The 27,982-nt window shown below is 36.9% G+C and overlaps 1 protein-coding gene and 1 long non-coding RNA gene across 6 annotated transcripts in view; both read right to left on the reverse strand.

The window, feature by feature from the left end:
* The window catches only part of marchf7 (membrane-associated ring finger (C3HC4) 7), a 33,803-nt gene extending 18,298 nt beyond the window's left edge, over positions 1 to 15,505 (reverse strand). For 2 of the 4 annotated variants that reach the window (XM_062035088.1, XM_062035068.1), the window contains exons 1-5: positions 15,284 to 15,503; positions 10,346 to 10,400; positions 6,270 to 6,461; positions 526 to 672; positions 279 to 447 (exon numbers count right to left, since the gene is read on the reverse strand). In XM_062035088.1, coding sequence (XP_061891072.1) covers positions 279 to 447; positions 526 to 672; positions 6,270 to 6,452 — 499 coding nt within the window. In that variant the 5' untranslated portion in view covers positions 6,453 to 6,461; positions 10,346 to 10,400; positions 15,284 to 15,503. Of the gene's footprint in view, positions 1 to 278; positions 448 to 525; positions 673 to 6,269; positions 6,494 to 10,345; positions 10,401 to 15,283 lie in introns of all 4 variants that reach the window. The other 2 variants (XM_062035078.1, XM_062035059.1) reach the window with 2 other exon arrangements.
* Positions 15,506 to 27,267: 11,762 nt separating this feature from the next.
* LOC133641338 (uncharacterized) overlaps positions 27,268 to 27,982 on the reverse strand; it is a 32,262-nt gene continuing 31,547 nt past the window's right edge. For both annotated transcript variants that reach the window (XR_009824271.1, XR_009824270.1), the window contains one exon: positions 27,268 to 27,716. This is a non-coding gene — a long non-coding RNA (uncharacterized LOC133641338). The remainder of the gene's footprint in view (positions 27,717 to 27,982) is intronic.

Genomic DNA, 27,982 nt, shown 5'->3' on the forward strand with positions numbered 1-27,982 from the left:
GGGTGTCTAATACGGATTTTGTTTTAAATGGGAAAAATTGCTTCAGTCTTCATTTAGTAACTTTGGAACAAAAACTAAAGGCACCTGTACATTTTAAATATAGCTAGGATTACACCAGAAATAAAAGACAACGTCTCTTCATAATTAATGTATCTAAACAGTTGTTCTCTGATACACAAAGGTACCGGATGATCTTTGTAGGTGCATGCCAGATGTAACTTCATTTTGTGCATTTCAGTGAAGGACTTTATTATATCGTGTCATCAGGTTTTCAGTACCTCTTGCATTGTTGTGTCCACTACTGGAGTAGGTGGACCCTGTATGGGAGGTGCTGGAGGTTCCAGAGTACAGTCCTCTGTTACTGTAGGCCAGTTTGGCCCGTTTGGAATCCCCATCATCAGTGGAAGTCAACAGACCGGAGCGGCCTAACCTCCCATCAGAATCAGCCTGGGAGGACAAGAAAAATACAAATGTTGATAAGCATCTATCTTGCACACACACACACACACGTTGCAGCCTTAGTACCGGTTTAGTCCTGCTGCTGAGCGGCGAGTCTGTCCACGAACGCTCGTAGGATCGAGTGGAAGACGCCAGCGAGGACGGCAACTTCCAGCTGCCGTTGTTTGAGTCGGAGTTGTTGTAGTTTCTGGACGAGCTCAAGAGGCGAGAACTCTAAAAAACAACAACAAAAACAATATCATATATTAGGTACTCCATATATGCCTTGTTTGTCTTTGAGGCAGGAATGAACTCCGTAATTGCATCACAACTAAGTGGATGTTCCTGCGGGGACATGGGGCAGGGTCTTTGGCCCTGGCCAACATGGCACGGGGGAGAAGGTGACGGGCGCTCAATCACGACTTGTTCTCCGCCTTCCTGCTAGAGGGGGGGGTTCCACGCTACCCCATCCAGCTGGGGAGCCTACAACATGGGTGTAGCCCACAAAAGCCTGGAAGTAATATGCACCTTTTCCTACTAAATGTATTCAACTTTTCATTCTGACAGAAAAAAAATAAAAATTTGCTGCGTGTAATTTCATATAATTGAAAAACGTACCTAGTATTGCAACACATTGTTATAACGCACTCTAAACATTTATTTTTTTTGGAATTAAAAATAAATAAATATCGGCTTGAGTCATGACTTTTAACGCAAGTTATCCATCTGTAAAAATTCTTTACAGTAAAAAACTGGTAGCACAGTTGCCAGAATTTTACTGTAAAAAATACAAAAACTGGTGTCATTTTTCCATTTACTGTAATACATTGTAAAAACACCACCTGTTTTATTTATATATAATATATATATGTCCATATCGCACAGCACTATCCGCACCTGTTCAATAGTTTCTATTTAGAGGATAAAAAGGGGCATGAAACAGCTGAAGTGAGACATTGTCCCAACACCACTGCATACGTAGGCCTGCCAGGATTCTTGACAGGAACACCGAGAGCTCAGACCCTGGGTAACAATATCTTGTGAGAGAGGCCGTGGCAAATAGCAGGAGTCAGACACGCATGTTGGCTGCCAAGGAATCTAGGATGTCCTATAAAAAGACCCCCAGAGATGTTGCTCCAGTGACATACATACCTGGCTACCAAGCCACGTACGCAAGTGAGTGTTGATTGGATCCCTCTCAGATGTTTGATAGTCGGCTTGGAAAACGTTCTGATTTTTAACCAAGCAAATAGTAAATAGCAGCATGGGAAAACAAAAGGACAATCGGTGTCGAGACAAAAACCTGATATACTAATAAGACCTTTGACCTCAGCTCCTTTTCATATGAACATTAACAATATTTGATTGAATATCTTGTCTTGATGTAATTGAGGTTGTTGATTCTGCTCGTTTACCATTTATTTTCTACATTTAAAAGACTTCATTGTGGTCTACACAACCTGTAATGTTGATCATTTGGTCAAAAGGTTGCATAGATAATATTTTACAGACCATCTTCAAGCCGCTTTCTGTTTTTAGAGCTTCCATAGCTATTCTACTGACATATACAAATTGTAACCCCACGCTACTTTGTATTAGAAATGGCAACAAGGGGAGGATGCATGTGCGAGCCAGTCTGCCCCACAACAAGAGGATAGAGAAAAAGAAGGAACTTATTGACTACAACGACTACTTCTGAATAAAAGAATGGCAGACTAGCATAAAGTTCTTTGGGTAAACCTCTGGCCTTTTTGGAGATATTTGCTGACGCAACTAAGGAAAAATAAGTCACTAAATTGCTTGTTTGGAGCAAGTTAGGAAGAAGGAAACATTGTTTTATAAATATCTCTGCCATGCTTCCATGGTTGAATTTCACATTTTCAGGACTTATGGGGATCCCAAACACATAAAAACAGGTACTAACAGGTAAGAAATGTTGGTTTTGCCTAATAGGTCCCCTTTGACTAGTTTGTGGTCTAAAGAAGAACAACATGATGTTAGTAAAAGCCTACATTCACACAGAGCTCCACTATGACAACTTGACCAGCAACATTATTCTGATCCATTGACAGAGAAACAAGTTTGGAACATTTAGATAGCTCATACGCTGGTGGAAGGTGAAGAGACTTAAAGACTGTATGATAGACAATATAGTTATGCTGCCCTTTTTCTTTAGACTCTGACATTGGTGACAATCATGTCTGCTCTGTTCTTGCTGAACTTGAGCTCTAGATAGTCAGTACCAGTGGTTCTCTGCAGCCATTCAAGTCATGCCAGGTGTTGACATCCACGTGTTTCCTCTTAGGGCAAAGTCCTCAAACTGCTCTTTTCTAAAAACGTGTCCAAGGAAATGGATTTGCTTTGTACTAATAGTCTTGATAATCTGGCTGCAAGTGCCAGCTCTGCCCAATACTTGTTCATTTGGGATTCTACTATCCAGAACATCCTTAGCATTCTTTGTAGGAACCACATCTCAGCAGCTTGAAGACTACCACATCCATGACGTTCTGTAGTTTCTGCTATGATCATCTTCATTTCACTCAATCTTTTTGATATTTGGCAGATCAGTTCTAAACTATGAGCTGTCAACTTGTATTAGGACCAATCAGCCATACTTAATTGTTTTACTGAACATTGTATTTACTTAGATTCATTGACTCCTAATCTCCACATCCAAATCAGCTGAATGTCCAGAAGGTTTACATTTAGTTTTACTCTTCTTGATGTGTCTGAGGTCATGAGAGCCTTAAAACAAGTAAATCTGAGTAAATGTGCAGGTCCTGACAAACTTGAGCCCTTCTTTTTTAGGTTGATTTTATTGCAGAACCTCCTACGCATATTTTTTATCTTTACTTGCCCGGTAATAAGATTCCTAACATGTGGAAATCAGCCTATGTTTTACCTTTGTGGAAAGGAGGAGATCACAACTATAGACCCATCTCCAAGTTATGATTCCTAGCCAAAGTTCTTAAAAGGTGTGTTGGTGAACAACTTTAAGAATTCTTACACACCTATGGTCTGCTTTCTTAACATCTATCAGGTTTTAGAAAGACATAGTACCATAATTGCTGCTATCAAAGTTGTGAATGACATTTTTGTGGCATTGGATTGCAAAATATGTTGTGCAGCTATATTTATCAACCCATCAAAAGCATTTGATACAGTAGACCAGATCATTTTGGTCAGTATTGGTCTATCTCAGCATGCTGTAAAGTGCTTTTCTAATTGCCCGTCCAATAGAACCCAATGCATCCAGTTTACTGGGTCCTCTTCGCCTTTCCTCCCTGTATTAAAAGGGTGTACCTCAGGGTTCCATATTAGTTTCATTGTTGTTTTCCATCTCTGTGATAATGTGTCAGATGCTGCGTTCCATTTATATGCAGATGACGCCGTCATATGATGTTCATCCCCCCTCTGTAGCCTCGGACTTTGTGTGATTTCTTCTGAGGAGCTACATTATATTATTACTCTAATTTGTTTTCAAGTACAAAAATAGCCCTTATTTTCCAGGTGTGGCAGTAATAAAAATGCTGTGGCGGCGCACCACATTCAATTACATCAAGAGGAAACCGTGCAGTTAAATGTTAGCATGCTAACTTTTTAAGCCAATTTCATAGCCAAACACCTCCTTGGTACTTGACACACGCTAAGGGTTATCATGCTAACCTAAATATTCTAACATACCAACATTAGCATGCTAACTTTTTTAGCCAACTTTTTTCTCAAACAGCTCAGATGTGCAACTTGGTCTTCGATACATGCTAACTGTTAGCATGCTAACTTTTTTAAACCAACTTTACATACCGTTTTTTTCGGACTATAAGTCGCTCTGGAGTATACATCGCACTGGCCGAAAATGCACAATAAAGAAGGAAAAAAACATATATACGTCGCACTGGAGTATAAGTCGCATTTTTGAGGGAAATTTATTTTATAAAATCCAACACCAAGAATAGACATTTGAAAGGCAATTTAAAATGTGTAAAGAATAGTGAACAACAGGCTGAATAAGTGTACGTTATATGAGGCATAAATAACCAACTGAGAACGTGCCTGGTATGTTAACGTAACATATTATGGCAAGAGTCATTCCATAGAACATTCTATACGTTTACCAAACAATCTGTCACTCCTAATCGCTAAATCCCATGAAATCTTCCTCCCCGGTGTCACCTCTGGTATGTCCTTTCTTTCTGCTGCTCAATTGCCGTTCTCTGCTGCATATTTCACTACGTCCAGCTTGTAATCTGCAGTATATGATTTCCTTTTCGGTGCCATTTTTGTTCAGCCCTTCTCAGTTTTTATAAGTTACCGCCAATGTTGAAATGATCCATTTTCATAGGTACGGACGTAGTAGCATGTAGCATCTTTTTTTTCACAATACACCACCATCATGACCCACAATGCACTTGTGCCATGACCAGCCCCCGCATATTTTCTATTGGTTGACGTGTGTGTGACTTAATAATAATAATAATAATAATAATAATAATAATAATAATAATAATAATAATAATAATACCTGGGATTTATATAGCGCTTTTCTAAGTACCCAAAGTCGCTTTACATGTAGAACCCATCATTCATTCACACCTGATGGTGGTAAGCTACTTTCATAGCCACAGCTGCCCTGGGGTAGACTAACTCTTAACATGCTAACGATAGCATTTAAGTGCATTTCTGCAGTTAGCACATTTTAGCATTCACATGCAAGTCATCCCAAAATTACATATTAAAATTTTTAGGAGTAATGTTCCAATCCAGGATGTTTTTATTTTGTCTTTAGATTGTGTCGCAGGTAGGGGTGTAACAGTACACAAAAATGTCGGTTCGGTACGTACCTCGGTTTAGAGGTCACGGTTCGGTTCATTTTCGGTACAGTAAGAAAACAACAAAATATACATTTTTGGGTTATTTATTTACCAAATTTGCAAAATCTTCCACCAAAAATATTTTTCTTAGTGGAATATTTGATGTGAAGTAATGGGAACCTTGGATGGGTCAATAATTCATAATAACATTGATTTTGATTCAATATTATGCTTTGAGCAATGACAGTTTGAAAGAAAAAAACCAGCTTTGTTTTATTAGTCGACATAGCAACTTTTTCTAAATTACATTTAACCTTTAAGCTTTTTTATTTCACTTTTGTTATTTTTTTGTTTATTTTAATAGTACTTTTAGAATGTGCCGTGGGCCTTTAAAACATTAGCTGTGGGCCGCAAATGGCCTCCGGGGCACACTTTTGACACCCCTGCTATAGATAATAAAAAATTAAATGTGATAAATCTATGGATAAAAAGCAGAGCCTGACGACGCATACGCGTTCATCATAACTCTCTCTCTGTCTCTGCCCGTCACTCACCAATGCTGCTGCGCGCACAATTTGTTTTGTTTTTAACCCCTTCTTAACCCTGAACGTACATTGAAAATACACGCAACCCTAACTCAAAATGCCGGACATTTGAGGCATTTAAGAAACTCCGTCCTGACAGCTCCGCAAACGAGGACATGTCCGGTGAAAAGAGAACGTATGGTCAGCCTATCCTAGCCTGTTAGCTGCTAGCATGCCGTGTGTTGTGCCTCGGTGTGCATTGTTTACACAACGTGCGTTACGCTACTTAATATGACCGTGTGGAAACTCGTTCGGTAAACCTCCGAACCGAACCCCCCGTACCGAAACGGTTCAATACAAATACACGTACCGTTACACCCCTAGTCGCAGGCCAATAAAGAACAATATGCAGGCTACAGGTGGCCCCCGGGACGCACTTTGGACACCCCTTGGTGTATGGTCCTTTCATAAACAAAAGCTGCATCAGTCGGCTTACCTTCTGGTCCACGTCTGCTTTAAAAGCGGCCGATGCCCTGGGAAAGCGCTCGCTCAGCACCGTGTCCCTGCTGTACAGCCTGCTGGAGCCCAGTGAGGAGGACGAGGACGGCGTGGCGCTGGAGGCGTACGAGGACTTTGAAGTTGACAGGCAGAAGGGAAGCCTGCGAGACCTGGAGTCCATCCTGGCGCTCTATTGTGACAAGAACACGAGGAATGCTGTGGCTGATGAAGAGTCAAGGCGGGGCATTAGACAACCTGTTTGGCTTCACAAAAGGGTTTGTGTCACAAAGTCATTTGGGAAAGCACCCAAAACAAAAAGACTGAACACATCCTAGTCTTCCAGGAGTGCAGTGTTGTTCTCTATAACTGCCATCCTTAGTTTTTTTTAGCCTAAATGCGTATGTTCAGTGTATCTTCTCAAAGCACGCAGACTGCTGCGACCACATTTATGAAAGACTTGCAGTAAGCAAAGGAAGAAGGTTTTGTCTCTTATAGTCTTTCTGCCTCACATGACGAGTTAGTAGTGAGCTCTCTGTGCCTGTTGGGCAATCATGCAGTGGTGTGGCGTTACAGATCAGGCGCTCGTGCGTCAACAAATGCAGAGACTTCCTGGACTGTGTAGCAGCCTATCTTTGGGACGCTGAACTCAGTCACACGAATATGAAACTTGAAGTAAAAAAGGTAGAAACAGATACGAAGCACTCTGAACAGACGTTGCATTTAGTGTGCGGCGAAGCTAAAGTGCTGGTAAAAAAAGGTGTTAGTCGTTAGATGTTAGGTATAGACTCTAGATGGAGCACTTGGTGGTCACAAATATCCAGCCAATAGACCAGTGGTTCTTAACCTTGTTGAAGGTACCGAACCCCACCAGTTTCATATGTGCATTCACCGAACCCTTCTTTAGTTAAAAATAAATTTGAAAACATTTTCAAATTCAAACAAAGTTACGTTTTTGGTAACACTTTAGTATGGGGAACATATTCTAAGTAACAAAGACTTAATTTAGAGTTTTTTGGACACTAGAGGAACATATTCTAAGTAACAAAGACTTAATTTAGAGTTATTTGGTTAGGGTCAGGGTTAGAGGGTTAAATGCAGAATAAGGCATTAATAAGTACTTAATAATGACTAGTTAAGAGCCAATATGTTACTAATTTGCATGTTAATAAGCAACTAATTAATGGTGAATATGTTCCCCATACTAAAGTGTTACCATGTTGTTTTACTGGTGCAGAACATGAAGCGTGCATGAACATCACCTTGTTCAAACAACAAAACCAACACAGTGCATAAACTCACAACAAATGACACACCTGCAAATCAGTCTGACTTCTGCTGTTGTCGTATCCGTAGTACGCCGATAGGGAGAAGTTTTTATTTACACGATGAGTCGGGTGTGTTTTGACCCCCATCGAACCCCTGAGCCTGACTCACCGAACCCCTAGGGTTCCATCCAACCCAGGTTAAGAACCACTGGAATAGACTGACCAAAATATGAAGTAGAATCATGTTCCTTAACAGCACTCACAGCTTATTGTGTGTACAAGTAATCCATTAAACTACTTTTACTACACTGTATAACTATTACATGTTCCCAACATGGTGTTATATTGCGATATGAGCAAGATCGGCAGATGCTAATCATGTATTATACTGTACTTTTTTTTTTTAACCAAATTATAGTGAGTGTTGCACTCACTCCCTCTGCACTTTGTCTCCTTGAAAGAGTTCAAGTACCAATGATTGTCACACACACACTAGGTGTGGCAAAATTATTCTCTACATTTGACCAATCACCCTTGAACCCCCCCCCCCCCCTGGGAGGTGAGGGGAGCTGTGAGCAGCAGCGGTGGCCGCACCCGGGAGAAAAAGTTGCAATGTTGACACAAAAGCTGCCATGCAGGCTGTTTTTTTTTTCTTTTGTCTTTCTTCATTTTTGTTATTTTGCCATTGCTCAAAAAATAAAATTAATGACAAAAAATCCATGTTGTAATGAATTAATTTCAGGGCTCCAATTACTTCAAATATTTCAATTTAAAATGTTTTATGTGGTAAATATTGCATATATTGCATAGTAGCCATATAAAAACATCAAAGTTTTCTTAGACAAAAGCGCATAAAACAAACAAAATAATAGTTCCAGCATAAAATCGACAGATATATCTGAAGTTGATCTCGTAACCTAAATGTTGAAAGTAAAAGAAAAAGCTAATAAAAATGTATCACTTTATGAGTGGGGCACCTTTTGGATCCCAAATATATTTAGTGATTTTTTATTTATCTTTTCACTGTGTTTACTCAAAAATATGAAATAATTCAAATCAATGGTGTCCTGCATTATTGATCTTTTAGGGCTCTAATTACTAAATACTGCATATTTCAGTTTTACTATAAAAAAAACGAAGTTGTTTTTGACAGAAAAGCCATAAAACATTTTTTTTTAATTTGCATTTGCATAATTTGAAGTTGATATAGAGATTTACTGTAAACGTTAAATAATTTAAAAAAAATAATAATCTGACTTATTTTTAACATTTTAATGACTGAGACCCTTTATGGTACCCGGGACCCCTAAAGGTAAAATAAGTAAAAAATGCATATATTTTGTTACGGTTTGAAAATGAAAAATATCAAAATGGCCCCCACATGCTTTAATTATTCCATGTGCGGCCCTCAGTGGAAAAAGTTTGGACACCCCTGCTCTAACCACAAGGCCACTGAGCGGGTGAAATGGGCAATTTGCAGAAAGAGCGCTACTCTCCTCTTAATATTTGTACATTTTTTAGATTGCCGTATATAACAACGTTTACATCGCAGACGTCCAGACAATCGCGTGCTTCTCGCTTGCATCATCCCAGCATTCTGTTTTGGCAGTGCTGTTTCCATGATCAAAGACTTTTGGCAAATATTTACAGTAAACAGGCTATATATATATATATATATATATATATATATATATATATATATATATATATATATATATATATATATATATATATATATAGTATATCCATTTATATAGATTACTTATATTTATTTTTATGTAGAAAAACTAATTTTTAAGGTGCGGTGGCTTTTATTGTGCACCACAATCAATTACAGGTAGGGAAAATCCTGTATTATTAACTTAGGAGTGGTCTTACATGCCAGAGGATAAAAAATAAGCAGTGTTTCCCATAAACTGCCAAGATACCTGTGGCGGCGGGGGCGTGGCTATGGGCGTCGTCACCATGACATCATCGATTAATTTGCATAATTTACTACAATGATATGATTTTCTCTAAAAAGGCTCAAAAAATGTATACTTACTAATTAATAATAACAGTTTTGTTTTAAACGTCCATCCATCCATCCATTTTACAATATAATTACAACACTTTATGTACATATTTATATACAGATTTGAACAATAAGTTATTCACTGAAATATATTTATTAATTGTGGTTCTTACAAAAAATATATCTTATAAAATATAAAAGCTAAAATGTCTCTTAAAGCTCTGCCCCTTTAATAAGTGCATACTAAATAATTTAACTTTAGCCTACTACTACAACCATATTATTTACCAGCAACATAAAGTGAAACAGAGGCAGAGGTGTCCTGCCACAGTCAGTAACAAATAAACAGAAAACAGTAGTGGTCAAATACAAATAAGGCAACAAGAGAAGTATCCTACACTTCTCTTTTGTAAAGTAAATCTGAACAGCCTATATGGGCATCTACATCAACTATATGATTTGCCTGAGAAGCTTGACAGGACAAAAAATAAATAAAGTTATTTTTTTATTTGTGGCGGACGTAATTCTTTCGTGGCGGGCCACACTGATAAGTAAGGTATCGGCTTTTGTGATCATCATTTAAAGCCATTGGCTGATAGCATACTCTTTCACGGTATTGACCGATTCTGATTGGCACACTTCTAAAAATATATTTTTTCCCAATATTTTGCAGAACTATACAGTATTTTATGACCAAAAAATTGCTCATCATAGGTTATGAAATGTCACACAGTTTTAACAATGTTACTATACCTTGTAGCAGACAGGAATTCTAAAAGCAATTTAAGTGCTCACCTGAACTCAGTCACCAGGATAAAGAAATAACTTCTTCTGATCCACAATCAGGAACCTGGATCAATGAAGAAAAAAAGGTTTCAGGTTTAGGTTTAAAATCTTAAAAGGGTCTATTTAAGAGGTGGGAGAAATTATGAATTCTCAAATGAAACGTGGGCGATTCATGATTTAATGGACAGATGTCCAAACATCGAATATTTACGTACGATAAATAAAGTAATACACACAGTTCTAAAATGCGGCATTAATGCTAATGTTCTCTAAACATTAGTTCTAGGTTTGGTTTGAACTAAGAACGGGAGAACCATTAGCTAACGTTCTTTTAACGTTATGTGTTAGCTGGGTTTGCGGAGATACGGTGGTCCCTACACCAATATTTTGGTACCGGTACCAAAATGTATTCGGATACTTTTCAACATAAAAGGACTAAATAATAAATTAATTATTGCCTTTAATGACAGAAATGACATAGCTCAGTCATTTGGCGGCAGATACAGAAGCAGCAACAATAATGGACTGGAAAAAACGCTCCAAGGCATGGCTTCACTATACTAAGAAATACAACGAGGAAATGGTTATCTGCAATTATTGCCAGGCTTTGCTTTCCTGTAAGGGGAGCAGTACAACAAACGTGTTGAAACATGTTCAGGCCGTACATAACCTGAAGGTTAGAGAAAGGTGTCGTGGAGAAGCAGGGACAGATGACAAAGCACGCCCCTCTTCCTCTGCTTCAACCTGCAGTCCCAGTGATAGTGCCGGGGGGAGTAACTAACGTTAACTGTTGCCGCTTCATTTCCATATCTGCTCACTTGTAGCCTTCAGGCTAAAATAACGTTACCTCTTATGTCAAACAGGACTGCAGTAATGTTAGCTAGACTAACGTTACCTAAGCATAGTCAGTGGCTAACGGTAACGTTAGCCTTTTTGTATGTGTCTGATAACGTTAACGTTATCTTGTAGCCTACACCACTCCGGAGTTTGCATGTCTGTCTAATAAATAATACAAATGAATGCAGGATTTTCCCTGCATGTATTTTTCTTAGGTGGCCCAATTAAAAGGGGCACTAATAGTCAATATTTATTTATTTTATTTTTTTCTTAAAAAATATAAGTGAAGGCTGCCAAAAGTGTGTTTTTGTTAAACCAAGTATTCTGTTATTTTCCATATACAACAACCTATCTGGATTCGATAAGAGAATTGATAAGGAATCTGTTCGATAATGGCATCGAAATCGATAATTTCTTAAACATCATCCCTACCCGCGATATATCCAGTATATTCCATATATGGCCCAGCCCTATAATGAAGTAACGTTTATGACAACCTTTATCCAAAACAATATAGAATGTGAGATACAACAGGATAATGCGTCATTTGTTTTCAAAGCGCTTACAAAAAAGTGGGACCCCAAAAATGTACTGTGGGACCCCATTTGGAACATTCCTAGCGCCAACACTGAAGAGCCCTGCCTTGCAGCTGTCAAGAATCCTTTGACGCTCTTTGATGACTGTGAGATGCAAGCTCAGCAGACATCAGGAAGATCCTACTGGGTCTGCTGGACTACATTTCGTTTCAACACTTTATTTCTATTTGACATGCCAGCCCTGACTGCGATTACAGCTATATATATATATATATATATATATATATATATATATATATATATATATATATATATATATATATATATATATATATATATATATATATATATATATATATATATATATATATATATATATATATATATATATATATATATATATATATATATATACACATATATATATATATATATATATATACACATATATATATATATACATATATATATATATACATATATATATATACATATATATATATATATATATAAATAAGGTGCACACACATATGCAACCTTATTTTGCACTCAAAGAAGGGGGCAGTAATATTTCCCACTGCATTGTGCATAAAATATAGACGTCCATGTTTTTTTATTGGGCCCTCGAACATAGCCATCTTCTAAGGGTACGCAGCACGGAGCGCTACTGCCTACTGGAGCTGATGAGATGCGGGGCCGCCATCTTGGAGTGGTGATCCGCTCCACTCAGTGCAATTCATTTGGCAGGAGCAATGAACATTTAATTCATCTTACCTCACTGAATACCACTGATTCACACGCTTTTTTGTCATACGTGTAGCTATGATAAAGGACACATGTTTTATTATTCATAGTTTGCTTAACAGTAATAGAATATTCTTATATGCTATAAGTGACCAGACGTCCGAGATCAAAACCGGGAATATAATCCCAGAGAAGGGGAAAAAAACCATCAGCTATTTTGAAGTTGAAGAAACAATATGATTAGCTTATATATACATGCTACATAAACAATGTATGAATACATTAGATATCTATATATCTATAGACTGTATCTCTGTTGCTGCAGCAGCAGAGAGTTTATTCTGTCTTGACCCTTTGTATTGATATGTTGTATTACATTCTTCCCTTAAATGATCATGTTTACACAGATTGTTTTATATGTATCTTTTATGTATGTCGCTTTGGATAAAAGCGTTTGCCAAATACTTTAAACATAAACACCTGAAAGTCTTTATATCAGCTAAAACCACCAATCTGTTTCACTGGATTCAGAATAAAACCAAATTGCGTCTTACCCAACAATGTTAGTATTTAGGGACCGAGTCCCTTTGGGACAGAGGACCCTATTGTATTTCTAGCGTTTTATTATTATACCGCTGCCTCTTTGAGCTGTAATTTGACCCCCTTAACATGCTTCAAAACTTACCAAATTGAACACACACATTAGGACTGGCAAAAATTGCGATCTAATCAAAAAACCAAACCCCAAAACTCAAAATTGCGCTCTAGAGCCCCCTAGGAAGAAAACACAGACAAAACTGCATGTAACTCCCATTAGGAATGTCATAGAGACATGAAACAAAAACCTCTATGTAGGTCTCACTTAGACCTATATTTCATACACTGACAACCCCCAGCAAAAATCAACAGGAAGTTTGCAATTCCCCCTTCAAAACAAAAGTTGTGTAAAAACAGTCACCTTTTTTCAAACATTATCTCCTCTGAGCGCGTTTGTCGTGTCGGCTTCAAATTAGCACAGGAGAGAGATTGAACCCTTCTAAATAAAGGTAATGAAAGAGTTTTAATTACTCTTCCGGTTTGGATTTTATGAGCCCTCAAAGTCGGTCCCGTCCATCGCTGCTTGCAGCTTTAATTGAATATTGTTACTTGAAGACTTATTCCTAGTTACAATTATACTTTCTTTTCACAAAATACAACCAATAGTACATGAATGTTAAATCTTACATGTGAAAAGTAATCCTCTGATTCCCATTTTCAACAGTCCGCTCATTTGAGTAGGAAAACGCTGAACACCATCTTTGTTTTCTACCTGTCAACTGTCAGTTTAGCATCTTTGTTTTCTACCCATCAACTGTCAGTTTAGCATCTTTGTTTTCTACCCGTCAACTGTCAGTTTAGCATCTTTGTTTTCTACCCGTCAACTGTCAGTTTAGCATCTTTGTTTTCTACCCGTCAACTGTCAGTTTAGCATCTTTGTTTTCTACCTGTCAACTGTCAGTTTAGCATCTTTGTTTTCTACCCGTCAACTGTCAGTTTAGCATCTTTGTTTTATACCCGTCAACTGTCAGTTTAGCATCTTTGTTTTATACCCGTCAACTGTCAGTTTAGCATCTTTGTTTTATACCCGTCAACTGTCAGTTTAGCATCTTTGTTTTATACCCGTCAACTGTCAGTTTAGCATCTTTGTTTTATACCCGTCAACTGTCAGTTTAGCATCTTTGTTTTCTACCTGTCAACTGTCAGTTTAGCATCTTTGTTTTCTACCCGTCAACTGTCAGTTTAGCATCTTTGTTTTCTACCCGTCAACTGTCAGTTTAGCATCTTTGTTTTCTACCCGTCAACTGTCAGTTTAGCATCTTTGTTTTCTACCCGTCAACTGTCAGTTTAGCATCTTTGTTTTCTACCTGTCAACTGTCAGTTTAGCATCATTGTTTTCTACCTGTCAACTGTCAGTTTAGCATATTTGTTTTCTACCTGTCAACTGTCAGTTTAGCATCATTGTTTTCTACCTGTCAACTGTCAGTTTAGCATATTTGTTTTCTACCTGTCAACTGTCAGTTTAGCATCATTGTTTTCTACCTGTCAACTGTCAGTTTAGCATATTTGTTTTCTACCTGTCAACTGTCAGTTTAGCATCTTTGTTTTCTACCCGTCAACTGTCAGTTTAGCATCTTTGTTTTCTACCTGTCAACTGTCAGTTTAGCATCTTTGTTTTCTACCCGTCAACTGTCAGTTTAGGCTGCTCGCCGGCTACCATGAATTGATTAACGTGGACCCCGACTTAAACAAGTGGAAAAACTTACTGGGGTGTTACCATTTAGTGGTCAATTGTATGGAATATGTACTAAACTGTGCAATCTACTAATAAAAGTTTCAATCAATCAATCAATCAAACCTCATCACCACTTCAAGATGGCGGCCCAATTTCTCGCCAATGCTGCGTCTACTTACAAGATGTCTATGCCCTCCAACGTCACGTGACCACAGGCCTTGATATATTGATATATTGATATACGGCCGATATTGCTCGTTAAATGTTATTTATACTTCATTTCTTTGTTATTAACAGCCATGTGAGGGAACATGTCATCGAATTGTGCACTTCTACTTTAAGACTGAACTCTTCTTGTTGTTCGGAAACATGAGTTTGTAGTCAAAGCCGTGGTTAGTGATGTTGTGTACAGATGCTATCATGTTAGCTTAGCTTGCTAGCTGAGTGCTAAAAGGAGGGAGACTCCATTTACAAGGTGATTATTCGTTTATGGCCACTATTGGCGGCTAAAATACACAAGCCTATAGACAAAGTACGGTGTTATTATTAAAGCCTCACCTTGAATGTCAGCCTTGATAAAAAAAAGGGCAGGAGCAGCGACGGCGTCTTTGCTCGCTGGTGCTGTTTGTGGGAGAAGTTAGCCCTGCTTTTGTTCTGGTAGGAAAGCTCCCAGGAAGTCACGTGGCATTTTATAAATGGCGTCCACTTCCAGTGCTGTTTGTGGGGGGAGTTAGCCCTGCTTTTATTTTGATAGGACAGCTCCAGGAAGTCACGTTGCATTTTATAAATAGCGTCAACTTCCACCGAACCGTCCAACGACATAATATAAACACACCTTTCAGTCATTAATCATCAGCACAGCCGCTTGTACTCTGACTCATAGACATGTTATAAGTAGACGCAGCATTGGCTGCTGTGACATGAGAAATCGGGCCGCCATCTTGAAGTGGTGATGAGGAGCTGGCGAGCAGCCTAAACTGACAGTTGATGGATAGAAAACAAAGATGCTAAACTGACAGTTGATGGATAGAAAACAAAGATGCTAAACTGACAGTTGATGGATAGAAAACAAAGATGCTAAACTGACAGTTGACATGTAGAAAACAAAGATGCTAAACTGACAGTTGACAGGTAGAAAACAAAGATGCTAAACTGACAGTTGACAGGTAGAAAACAAAGATGCTAAACTGACAGTTGACAGGTAGAAAACAAAGATGCTAAACTGACAGCTGACGGGTAGAAAACAATGATGCTAAACTGACAGTTGACGGGTAGAAAACAAAGATGCTAAACTGACAGCTGACGGGTAGAAAACAATGATGCTAAACTGACAGTTGACAGGTAGAAAACAAAGATGCTAAACTGACAGTTGACGGGTAGAAAACAAAGATGCTAAACTGACAATTGACAGGTAGAAAACAAAGATGCTAAACTGACAGTTGACGGGTAGAAAACAAAGATGCTAAACTGACAGTTGACGGGTAGAAAACAAAGATGCTAAACTGACAGTTGACAGGTAGAAAACAAAGATGCTAAACTGACAGTTGACAGGTAGAAAACAAAGATGGTGTTCAGCGTTTTCCTGCTCAAATGAGCGGACTGTTGAAAATAGGAATCGGGGGATTACTTTTCACAAGTAAGATTTAACATTCATGTACTATTGGTTGTATATTGTGAAAAGAATATTAGCACAGAGTTGAGAAGGAGCAAAGATCTTCAATAGTACTGAAATCCTAGCCGCTAGCAAACAAGAGTATGACCATAATAGAATTGCTGGTCAATGAAATTGCTTGAATTTAAAAATGTCATACTTGAATAACATAAAGTTGAAATAAATGATTGTGACACCTGAAACAAAATTCACCAGCCGCCACTGATTATGATGCATTCTCATTTTAGGCAAAGTATAAGACAATACTTTCTTAACAGTATAATTGTAACCAGGAATAAGTCTTCAAGTAACAATATTCAAATACTAACATTGTTGGGTAAGACACAATTTGCTTTTATTCTGAATGCAGTGAAACAGATTGGTGGTTTTAGCTGATATAAAGACTTTCAGGTGTTTATATATGTTTATGTTGAAGTATTTGGCAGACGCTTTTATCCAAAGCGACATACATAAAAGATACATATAAAACAATCAGTGTAAACATGATCATTTAAGGGAAGAATGTAATACAACATATCAATACAAAGTGTCAAGACAGAATAAACTCTGCTGCTGCAGCAACAGAGATACAGTCTATAGATATATAGATATCTAATGTATTCGTACATTGTTTATGTAGCATGTATATATACGCTAATCATATTGTTTCTTCAACTTCAAAATAGCTGAGCGTTTTTTTCCCCTTTACTGGTTTTGATCTGGGACGTCTGGTCACTTATAGCATATATTCTTTTACTGTTACGCAAACTATGAATAATAAAACATGTGTCCTTTGTCATAGCTACACGTATGACAAAAAAGCGTGTGAAAATCAGTGGTATTCAGTGAGGTAAGATGAATTAAATGTTCATTGCTCCTGCCAAATGAATTGCACTGAGTGGAGCGGATCACCACTCCAAGATGGCGGCCCCGCATCTCATCAGCTCCAGTAGGCAGTAGCGCTCCGTGCTGCGTACCCTTAGAACATGTCTATGTTCTGAGCTGCTTCCAACAGAATGGGTTGTTCACAGCACGTTAGCGTGTAAAAGAATATGTGGAGAAGATCAAGAAGATCAAGACAAAAAGATTTTATAACATTCGTCACGCTAAAAAAAAAAAAAAAAGAGCAGCCTGCGTTGAACTGCGCCATCTTGTGGCCAACAGTCACGTGATCACAAACATCGATGACCGCAAGTCCAGAGCTCTTGTGGTTTTCCTTCAAAGAGTTCTGGTGGAACGTGTTTATAAACTCAACTAACTAATTGTTATTATGAGGGATTCAATCGATCAACTTTGATTAGGAAAAAGTTTCGCTAGATTGTTGAGTGTAACGAGCTGTGTTGTGTCAAAGTGGCCGGAACCTTCAATGGGCGGACATAGTTGCCGCACGGCCGCTGCAGTAGAGCACACACACACACACACACACACACACACACACACACACACACACACACACACACACACACACACACACACACACACACACACACACACACACACACACACACACACACACACACACATACACACACACACACACACAAAGTATTAATGCACACAAGTTAAAAGTGTATTTGACTGTTAATGTTGTGTATTTATTAGTAATGACTGTTAATGTTGTGTATTTATTAGTAATGACTGTTAATGTTGTGTATTTATTAGTAATGACTGTTAATGTTGTGTATTTATTAGTAATGACTGTTAATGTTGTGTATTTATTAGTAATGACTGTTAATGTTGTGTATTTATTAGTAATGACTGTTAATGTTGTGTATTTATTAATAATGACTGTTAATGTTGTGTATTTATTAGTAATGACTGTTAATGTTGTGTATTTATTAGTAATGACTGTTAATGTTGTGTATTTATTAGTAATGACTGTTAATGTTGTGTATTTATTAGTAATGACTGTTAATGTTGTGTATTTATTAGTAATGACTGTTAATGTTGTGTATTTATTAGTAATGACTGTTAATGTTGTGTATTTATTAGTAATGACTGTTAATGTTGTGTATTTATTAGTAATGACTGTTAATGTTGTGTATTTATTAGTAATGACTGTTAATGTTGTGTATTTATTAGTAATGACTGTTAATGTTGTGTATTTATTAGTAATGACTGTTAATGTTGTGTATTTATTAGTAATGACTGTTAATGTTGTGTATTTATTAATAATGACTGTTAATGTTGTGTATTTATTAGTAATGACTGTTAATGTTGTGTATTTATTAGTAATGAAAGTTAGAGTAAGCAGAAAATGTTTTGTTTATTTCAACTATTTCCCCTAAAATACTCATTTATGCTCTAACCGAACGTGTGTTTTATCTGTCTACTGTATACTACACTATACTATACTGTATTATACTATACTATACTGTATTATACTATACTACACTATACTATACTGTATTATACTATACTGTATTACACTATACTGTATTATACTATACTACACTATACTATACTGAATTATACTATACTACACTATACTATACTGTATTATACTATACTACACTATACTATACTGTATTATACTATACTGTATTACACTATACTACACTATACTATACTGTATTATACTATACTACACTATACTGTATTATACTATACTACACTATACTATACTGTATTATACTATACTACACTATACTGTATTATACTATACTACACTATACTATACTGTATTATACTATACTACACTATACTATACTGTATTATACTATACTGTATTACACTATACTACACTATACTATACTGTATTATACTATACTACACTATACTATACTGTATTATACTATACTGTATTACACTATACTACACTATACTATACTGTATTATACTATACTATACTGTATTATACTATACTACACTATACTATACTGTATTATACTATACTGTATTACACTATACTGTATTATACTATACTACACTATACTATACTGTATTATACTATACTACACTATACTATACTGTATTATACTATACTGTATTACACTATACTGTATTATACTATACTACACTATACTATACTGTATTATACTATACTGTATTATACTATACTACACAATACTATACTGTATTATACTATACTACACAATACTATACTGTATTATACTATACTACACTATACTATACTGTATTATACTATACTGTATTATACTATACTACACAATAATATACTGTATTATACTATACTACACTATATTATACTGTATTATACTATACTGTATTACACTATACTGTATTATACTATACTACACTATACTATACTGTATTATACTATACTGTATTACACTATACTACACTATACTATACTGTATTATACTATACTATACTGTATTATACTATACTACACTATACTATACTGTATTATACTATACTGTATTACACTATACTGTATTATACTATACTACACTATACTATACTGTATTATACTATACTACACTATACTATACTGTATTATACTATACTGTATTACACTATACTGTTTTATACTATACTACACTATACTATACTGTATTATACTATACTACACTATACTATACTGTATTATACTATACTGTATTATACTATACTACACAATACTATACTGTATTATACTATACTACACTATACTATACTGTATTATACTATACTGTATTATACTATACTACACAATAATATACTGTATTATACTATACTACACTATATTATACTGTATTATACTATACTGTATTACACTATACTGTATTATACTATACTATACTGTATTATACTATACTACACTATACTATACTGTATTATACTATACTGTATTATACTATACTACACAATAATATACTGTATTATACTATACTACACTATATTATACTGTATTATACTATACTGTATTACACTATACTGTATTATACTATACTATACTGTATTATACTATACTACACTATACTATACTGTATTATACTATACTGTATTACACTATACTGTATTATACTATACTACACTACACTATACTGTATTATACTATACTGTATTACACTATACTATACTATACTATACTATACTATACTATACTATACTATACTATACTATATTAGGTTAGCTTGTTATACTATAATATGCTATGCTACACTACGGCACATTACTATATTATACTACACTATGAAGTGAAGTGAAGTGAATTACATTTATATAGCGCTTTTTCTCAAGTGACTCAAAGCGCTTTACATAGTGAAACCCAATATCTAAGTTACATTTAAAGCAGTGTGGGTGGCACTGGGAGCAGGTGGGTAAAGTGTCTTGCCCAAGGACACAACGGAAGTGACTAGGATGGCGGAAGCGGGGATCGAACCTGGAACCCTCAAGTTGCTGGCACGGCTGCTCTACCAACCGAGCTATACCGCCCCCTATGCTATACTATGGAATGCTATGCTATGCTACACTATGCTACACTATGCTATACTATGCTACACTATGGTACACTATGGTGTACTATGCTACACTATGCTATGCTATCTTGCTGCACTGTGTGCAAGCCAGGTGTGTTGCATCAAACCTCCAATTCTTGCTGTCAAAGGATGAAAATAAGCAACATTGCCACAAGAGGGCAGCACATGCACAATGAAAATAAGCAACATTGCCACAAGAGGGCAGCACATGCACAATGAAAATAAGCAACATTGCCACAAGAGGGCAGCACGTCTTTTACACGCCCACTGAGCTGAAGTCTCTTCGCTGGGATCAACCAACGTTTAGTTGACTTAGTTGATTTTTTTCCGAACATTTTGCTGCATTTGCTTCCTAAAGGAGAGCTAATGATGATGTCATCACATGCTTCCTAAAGGAGAGCTAATGATGATGATGTCATCACATGCTTCCTAAAGGAGAGCTAATAATGATGATGTCATCACATGCTTCCTAAAGGAGAGCTAATGATGATGTCATCACATCACATGGCAGTGAAGTTGAACATCAGTACTTGGAATGAAGGAGTCTGATTTACTGGATGCTGCTCTCCTATTGCTGCTTTATTTTGAAGGAATTATTGCGGGTGTATTTCTGACATGAGATGAGATTATAACTGAGTCAGCATGATGTAATACAATATTTGATAGCTCTATTTCTTCCACCACTCGGAGAAAGAGAACGATTTTGTTGCTTTTATTCCGTTTTATTGACGCAGACGACTTCATTTGCCACTTTGAAGTTTCCCATCATTAAGCATGTTTTATTTCCGTGACATTTTCCCTCCCAAATATCTTTCTTTCACTGATTTCATTTGGCTGACATTCAGACACGCGAGGTGTGCACCACAGCGAGGTGTGCACCACAGCGAGGTGTGCACCCCAGCGAGGTGTGCCCCACAGCGAGGTGTGCACCACAGCGAGGTGTGCCCCACAGCGAGGTGTGCACCACAGCGAGGTGTGCCCCACAGCGAGGTGTGCCCCACAGCGAGGTGTGCACCACAGCCAGGTGTGCACCACAGCGAGGTGTACACCACAGCGAGGTGTGCCCCACAGCGAGGTGTGCACCACAGCCAGGTGTGCACCACAGCGAGGTGTGCACCACAGCGAGGTGTGCACCACAGCGAGGTGTGCACCACAGCGAGGTGTGCACCACAGCGAGGTGTACACCACAGCGAGGTGTGCACCACAGCGAGGTGTGCCCCACAGCGAGGTGTGCACCACAGCGAGGTGTACACCACAGCGAGGTGTGCACCACAGCTTGTTCAACTTGTGCAAGTTGAACAATTCATAACACGGGCTTTTATTTTCTCATCATTTTCTAATCCTTATAAAGCCAACACTCAAAAATGTAATTCCAAGCCAAAACTAAAGGTTTATTTTTTGGTTATTTAGGTGTCAAACTCGCAACACTGCTAGGCTAATAGTTAAAAACATGATGTTTATTCACAACACCATAGAACAATTACAATTAGGGAGGTCCGATAATGGCTTTTTGCCGATATCCGATATGCCGATATTGTCCAACTCTTTAATTACCGATACCGATATCAACCGATACCGATATCAACCGATATATGCAGTCGTGGAATTAACACATTATTATGCCTAATTTGGACAACCAGGTATGGTGAAGATAAGGTACTTTTTAAAAATAATAATAAAATAAGATAACTAAATTAAAAACATTTTCTTGAATAAAAAAGAAAGTAAAACAATATAAAAACAGTTACATAGAAACTAGTAATGAATGAAAATGAGTAAAATTAACTGTTAAAGGTTAGTACTATTAGTGGAGCAGCAGCACGCACAATCATGTGTGCTTACGGACTGTATCCCTTGCAGACTGTATTGATATATATTGATATATAATGTAGGAACCAGAATATTGATAACAGAAAGAAATGGGGGGAGGGAGGTTGGTGCATTAATTGTAAGTGTATCTTGTGTTTTTTTATGTTGATTTAATTTTTTAAAAAAAACAACAACAAAAACGATACAGATAATTAAAAAAACGATACCGATAATTTATGATATTACATTTTAGCGCATTTATCGGCCGATATTATCGGACATCCCTAATTACAATAGTAGTGAATATCATTTAAAGATGTCAACCACACATTGCACTGTAACTACAACAACCAGGCCTACATGACACAAACATAAAGAGCAACTTCCTGTAAGCAAGCGGAAATGTCTCTGACCATCTCAACAGTGTTTAAATACATATTTCATTTTCAGTTTTGATTTAATTTTGAAGTACAAAACCCCCAAAAGCAGTGAAGTTGTCACGTTGTGTAAATGGTGAATAAAAAGAATACAACAAATCCTTTTCAACTTATATTCAATTGAATAGACTGCAAAGACAAGATATTTCATGTTCACACTGACAAACTTTGTTACTTTTTGTTGCAAATATTAGCTCATTTTGGAATTTGATGCCTGCAACATGTTTAAAAAAAAGCTGGCACAAGTGGCAAAAAAGACTGAGAACGCTAGGGAATGCTCATCAAAGACTTATTTGGAACATCCCACAGGTGAACAGGCTAATTGGGAACAGGTGGGTGCCATGATTGGGTATAAAAGCAGCTTCCATGAAATGCTCAGTCGTTCACAAACAAGGACGTGGGCGAGGGTCACCACTTTGTCAACAAATGCCTGAGCAAACTGTTTAAGGACAACATTTCTCAACCAGCTGTTGCAAGGAATTTAGGGATTTCACCATCTACGCTCCACAGTAATATCATCAAAAGGTTCAGAGAATCTGGAGAAATCACTGCACGTAAGCCATGATATTACGCACCTTGGATCCCTCAGGCGGTACTGCATCAAAAAGCGATATCAGTGTGTAAAGGATATCACCACATGGGCTCAGGAACACTTCAGAAAACCACTGTCAGTAACTACAGTTGGTCGCTACATCTGTAAGTGCAAGTTAAAACTCTACTATGCAAAGCCAAAGCCATTTATCAACAACACCCGGCCCGAGCCCATCTAAGATGGACTGATGCAAAGTGGAAAAGTGTTCTGTGGTCTGACGAGTCCACATTTCAAATTGTTTTTGGAAACTGTGGACGTCGTGTCCTCCGGAACAAAGAGGAAAAGAACCATCCGAACTGTTCTAGTTGCAAAGTGTAAAAGGCAGCATGTGTGATGGTATGGGGGTGTATTAGTGGCCAAGACATGGGTAACTTACACATCTGTGAAGGCACCATTAATGCTGAAAGGTACATACAGCTTTTGGAGCAACATATGTTGCCATCCAAGCAACGTTATCATGGACGCCCCTGCTTATTTCAGCAAGACAATGCCAAGTCACGTGTTACAACAGCGTGGCTTCATAGTAAAAGAGTGCGGGTACTAGACTGGCCTGCCTGTAGTCCAGACATTGAAAATGTGTGGCAGCTAAAATATGAGAAGGGAGACTGTTGAACAACTTAAGCTGTACATCAAGCAAGAATGGGAAAGAATTCCACTTCAAAAATGTGTCTCCTCACTTCCCAAACCTTTACCAAGTGTTGTTCAAAGGAAAGGCCATGTAACACACTGGTAAAAATGACTTTTTTGCAATGTGTTGCTGCCATTACATTCTAAGTTCATGATTATTTGCAACAAAAAAAAAAGTTTCTCAGAGTGAACATGAAATATCTTGTCTTTGCAGTCTATTCAATTGAATATAAGTTGAAAAGGATTTGTTGTATTCTCTTTTTATTGACCATTTACACAACTTGACAACTTCACTAGTTTAGGCTTTTGTAATTGAAAGCAGAAGACTGCAGTAAAATAATTGTCTGGCTTGTGATCAGCAAAATCAATCAGCAGAGATTTACATTATTATTATTATTATTATTATTATTATCATACAGGGCAGGAATCATGGAGTAATCGGATAAAACACTCTTTTAAATTTGTGTTTATGGTGCTCTTTTGTTGATGTCTGTATCGTTTTTGTGTCCAGAATAAACTTTTTTTTCTCGTTTTTTTTTTATACTGGAATTAAGTGTGATGATGATGTCAAAAATGACACTTTGCGTATTTTAAGAAAGATTAAAATGTTTGGTTTGCCAAAAGAAAAACATTTTTTTTCTGATAAATGCACATCATAAACTTTGAAAAGTCACTTTAAACATTTGCATAAAAAAAAAAAAATCACAAGTGTTTACCAGCACACACACACACACACAAACACACACACACACACACACACACACACACACACACACACACACACACACACACACACACACACACACATACACACACACACACACACACACACACACACACACACACACACACACACACACATACACACACACACACACACACACACACACACACACACACACACACGTACACACACACACACACACACACACACACACAAACACACACACACACACACACTCACACACACACACAAACACACACACACACACACACACACACACACACATACACACACACACACACACACACACACACACACACACACATACACACACATACACACACACACACACACACACACACACACACACACACAAACACACACACACACACACACACACACACATACACACACACACACACACACACACACACAAACACACACACACACACACCACCGCTCTCATGTACGCTCTTTGCAGCGACCCTCCGGAAACAGTTTTCACGTATTTAAAGTTCCCGGCGCTCCACGCTGGGAACTTTAAGCACAATCTTTTTTTATTATTTATTTTTATTATTAAACAATTCATCAAAGCCACAGAACATACATGGAAGCTTTTTTCCTGACCAAATTATTACATTTAATAGATTAATTATTGCAGCTCTATTATTTTATATGATTAAATATGAATGATAATTATAATTATTAAATATTTGTCAAATATTAATAATAAAAAAAGCCTGTAGACTTTTTAAAAGTTTCCTAAAGGCTTTTCTTTTTAAGTAAGCTAATCATTTAGATTTGTTTATACTACAATATTAATAATATACTATTATCCATCCATCCATTTTCTACCGCTTGTCCCTTAGTAATTAAAATAGATTACGTGACTCATCTTTAAAAAAATAATAATTGGGTTTTAGAAAAAATGTTCGATGGTGAAGGAATGAGCTTTAGGACAGATAAATACCCACAATGGTGGAAGAAACAACGTAAATATTGCTTCATAATTGATGAATACATGATTATAATTGTAGAGTAATAATTGTGTAAAGTTATTTGTAACCACAGCCTCCAATAATAAACAATGACAGTTCAGAGCTGACGTCATCGTAAAAGAAACAATTGAAGTGGCGACCACTGGGGGGCGCTGTAGTTCACAATGTTATTTGTACATCCTCAGAATGTCCTCTTTTTGTGTTTGTGTTTGCACAAAGAAGTTTGTTTGTTGAGTCAGAGGAAGACAAGTGTCATATTTCCATGCTTTTATTCTGAAATATTGGCTACTATTTTATTTGTTGTTGCGTTTTCATTGTAAACGTTCCATAATACTGTCATATTTCCATGCTTTTATTCTGAAATATTGGCTACAATTTTATTTGTTTTTGCGTTTTCATTGTAAACGTTCCATAAAACTGTCATATTTCCATGCTTTTATTCTGAAATATTGGCTACAGTTTTATTTGTTGTTACGTTTTCATTGTAAACGTTCCATAATACTGTAATATTTCCATGCTTTTATTCTGAAATATTGGCTACAATTTTATTTGTTGTTGCGTTTTCATTGTAAACGTTCCATAATACTGTAATATTTCCATGCTTTTATTCTGAAATATTGGCAAAAATTATATTTGTTGTTGCGTTTTCATTGTAAACGTTCCATAATACTGTAATATTTCCATGCTTTTATTCTGAAATATTGGCTACAATTTTATTTGTTGTTGCGTTTTCATTGTAAACGTTCCATAATACTGTCATATTTCTATGCTTTTATTCTGAAATATTGGCTACAATTTTATTTGTTTTTGCGTTTTCATTGTAAACGTTCCATAATACTGTAATATTCCCATGCTTTTATTCTGAAATATTGGCTACAGTTTTATTCGTTTTTGCGTTTTCATTGTAAACGTTCCATAATACTGTAATATTTCCATGCTTTTATTCTGAAATATTGGCTACAGTTTTATTTGTTGTTACGTTTTCATTGTAAACGTTCCATAATACTGTAATATTACCATGCTTTTATTCTGAAATATTGGCTACAATTTTATTCGTTTTTGCGTTTTCATTGTAAACGTTCCATAATACTGTAATATTTCCATGCTTTTATTCTGAAATATTGGCTACAGTTTTATTTGTTGTTACGTTTTCATTGTAAACGTTCCATAATACTGTAATATTTCCATGCTTTTATTCTGAAATATTGGCTACAATTTTATTTGTTTTTGCGTTTTCATTGTAAACGTTCCATAATACTGTAATATTTCCATGCTTTTATTCTGAAATATTGGCTACAATTGTATTTGTTTTCGCGTTTTCATTGTAAACGTTCCATAATACTGTCATATTTCCATGCTTTTATTCTGAAATATTGGCTACAATTTTATTTGTTGTTGCGTTTTCATTGTAAACGTTCCATAAGGCGGTGCCATATTTCCATGCTTTTATTTTGAAATATTGGCTATCATTGTATTTTTGTTGTTGTTGTGTTATAATGGAGGTGTGACCGAGACAAAGGAGGAGGTAATCGGTGTGCAGGACACAAGCTCTCCTCCCCCAGGATGAGAAGACAACATTCCTCAGAGCTGCTTGATGTTCCACTCCAAGTCCTCACGTAAGCTGAGAGGACACGACATGTTGCTTCTTCACACGCCAGCCAGTCCACAAACATCTTGAACTCATGTCAGCCTCCTCCTTTTCTTCTCATCCCCGGATTGTGTTGCAGGTCTGAGTGGGAGAAGGAAGACGTGAGGACTGAACTGCAGCCTGAAGACAGCAAATAAGTTGAAGAATGTCTGGATTTGTCCAGCAGCGTGTCATCACACAGGAATGTCCTCAGACATCTCTGCTTTTCTTCCACAAGACCCTCGTTCCCACGGCTCCTTCAGGTCTGGAGGATCTGTTTCCACTCCCTCCCTCCCTCGCTCGGCCTTCCTCTCCCACTACGCTTATAGAGACACATGCAGGAACATGGAGGAACATGGAGGAACATG

This window comes from Entelurus aequoreus, linkage group LG02 (genome assembly GCF_033978785.1).
Source record: "Entelurus aequoreus isolate RoL-2023_Sb linkage group LG02, RoL_Eaeq_v1.1, whole genome shotgun sequence".
Lineage (NCBI taxonomy): Eukaryota > Metazoa > Chordata > Actinopteri > Syngnathiformes > Syngnathidae > Entelurus > Entelurus aequoreus.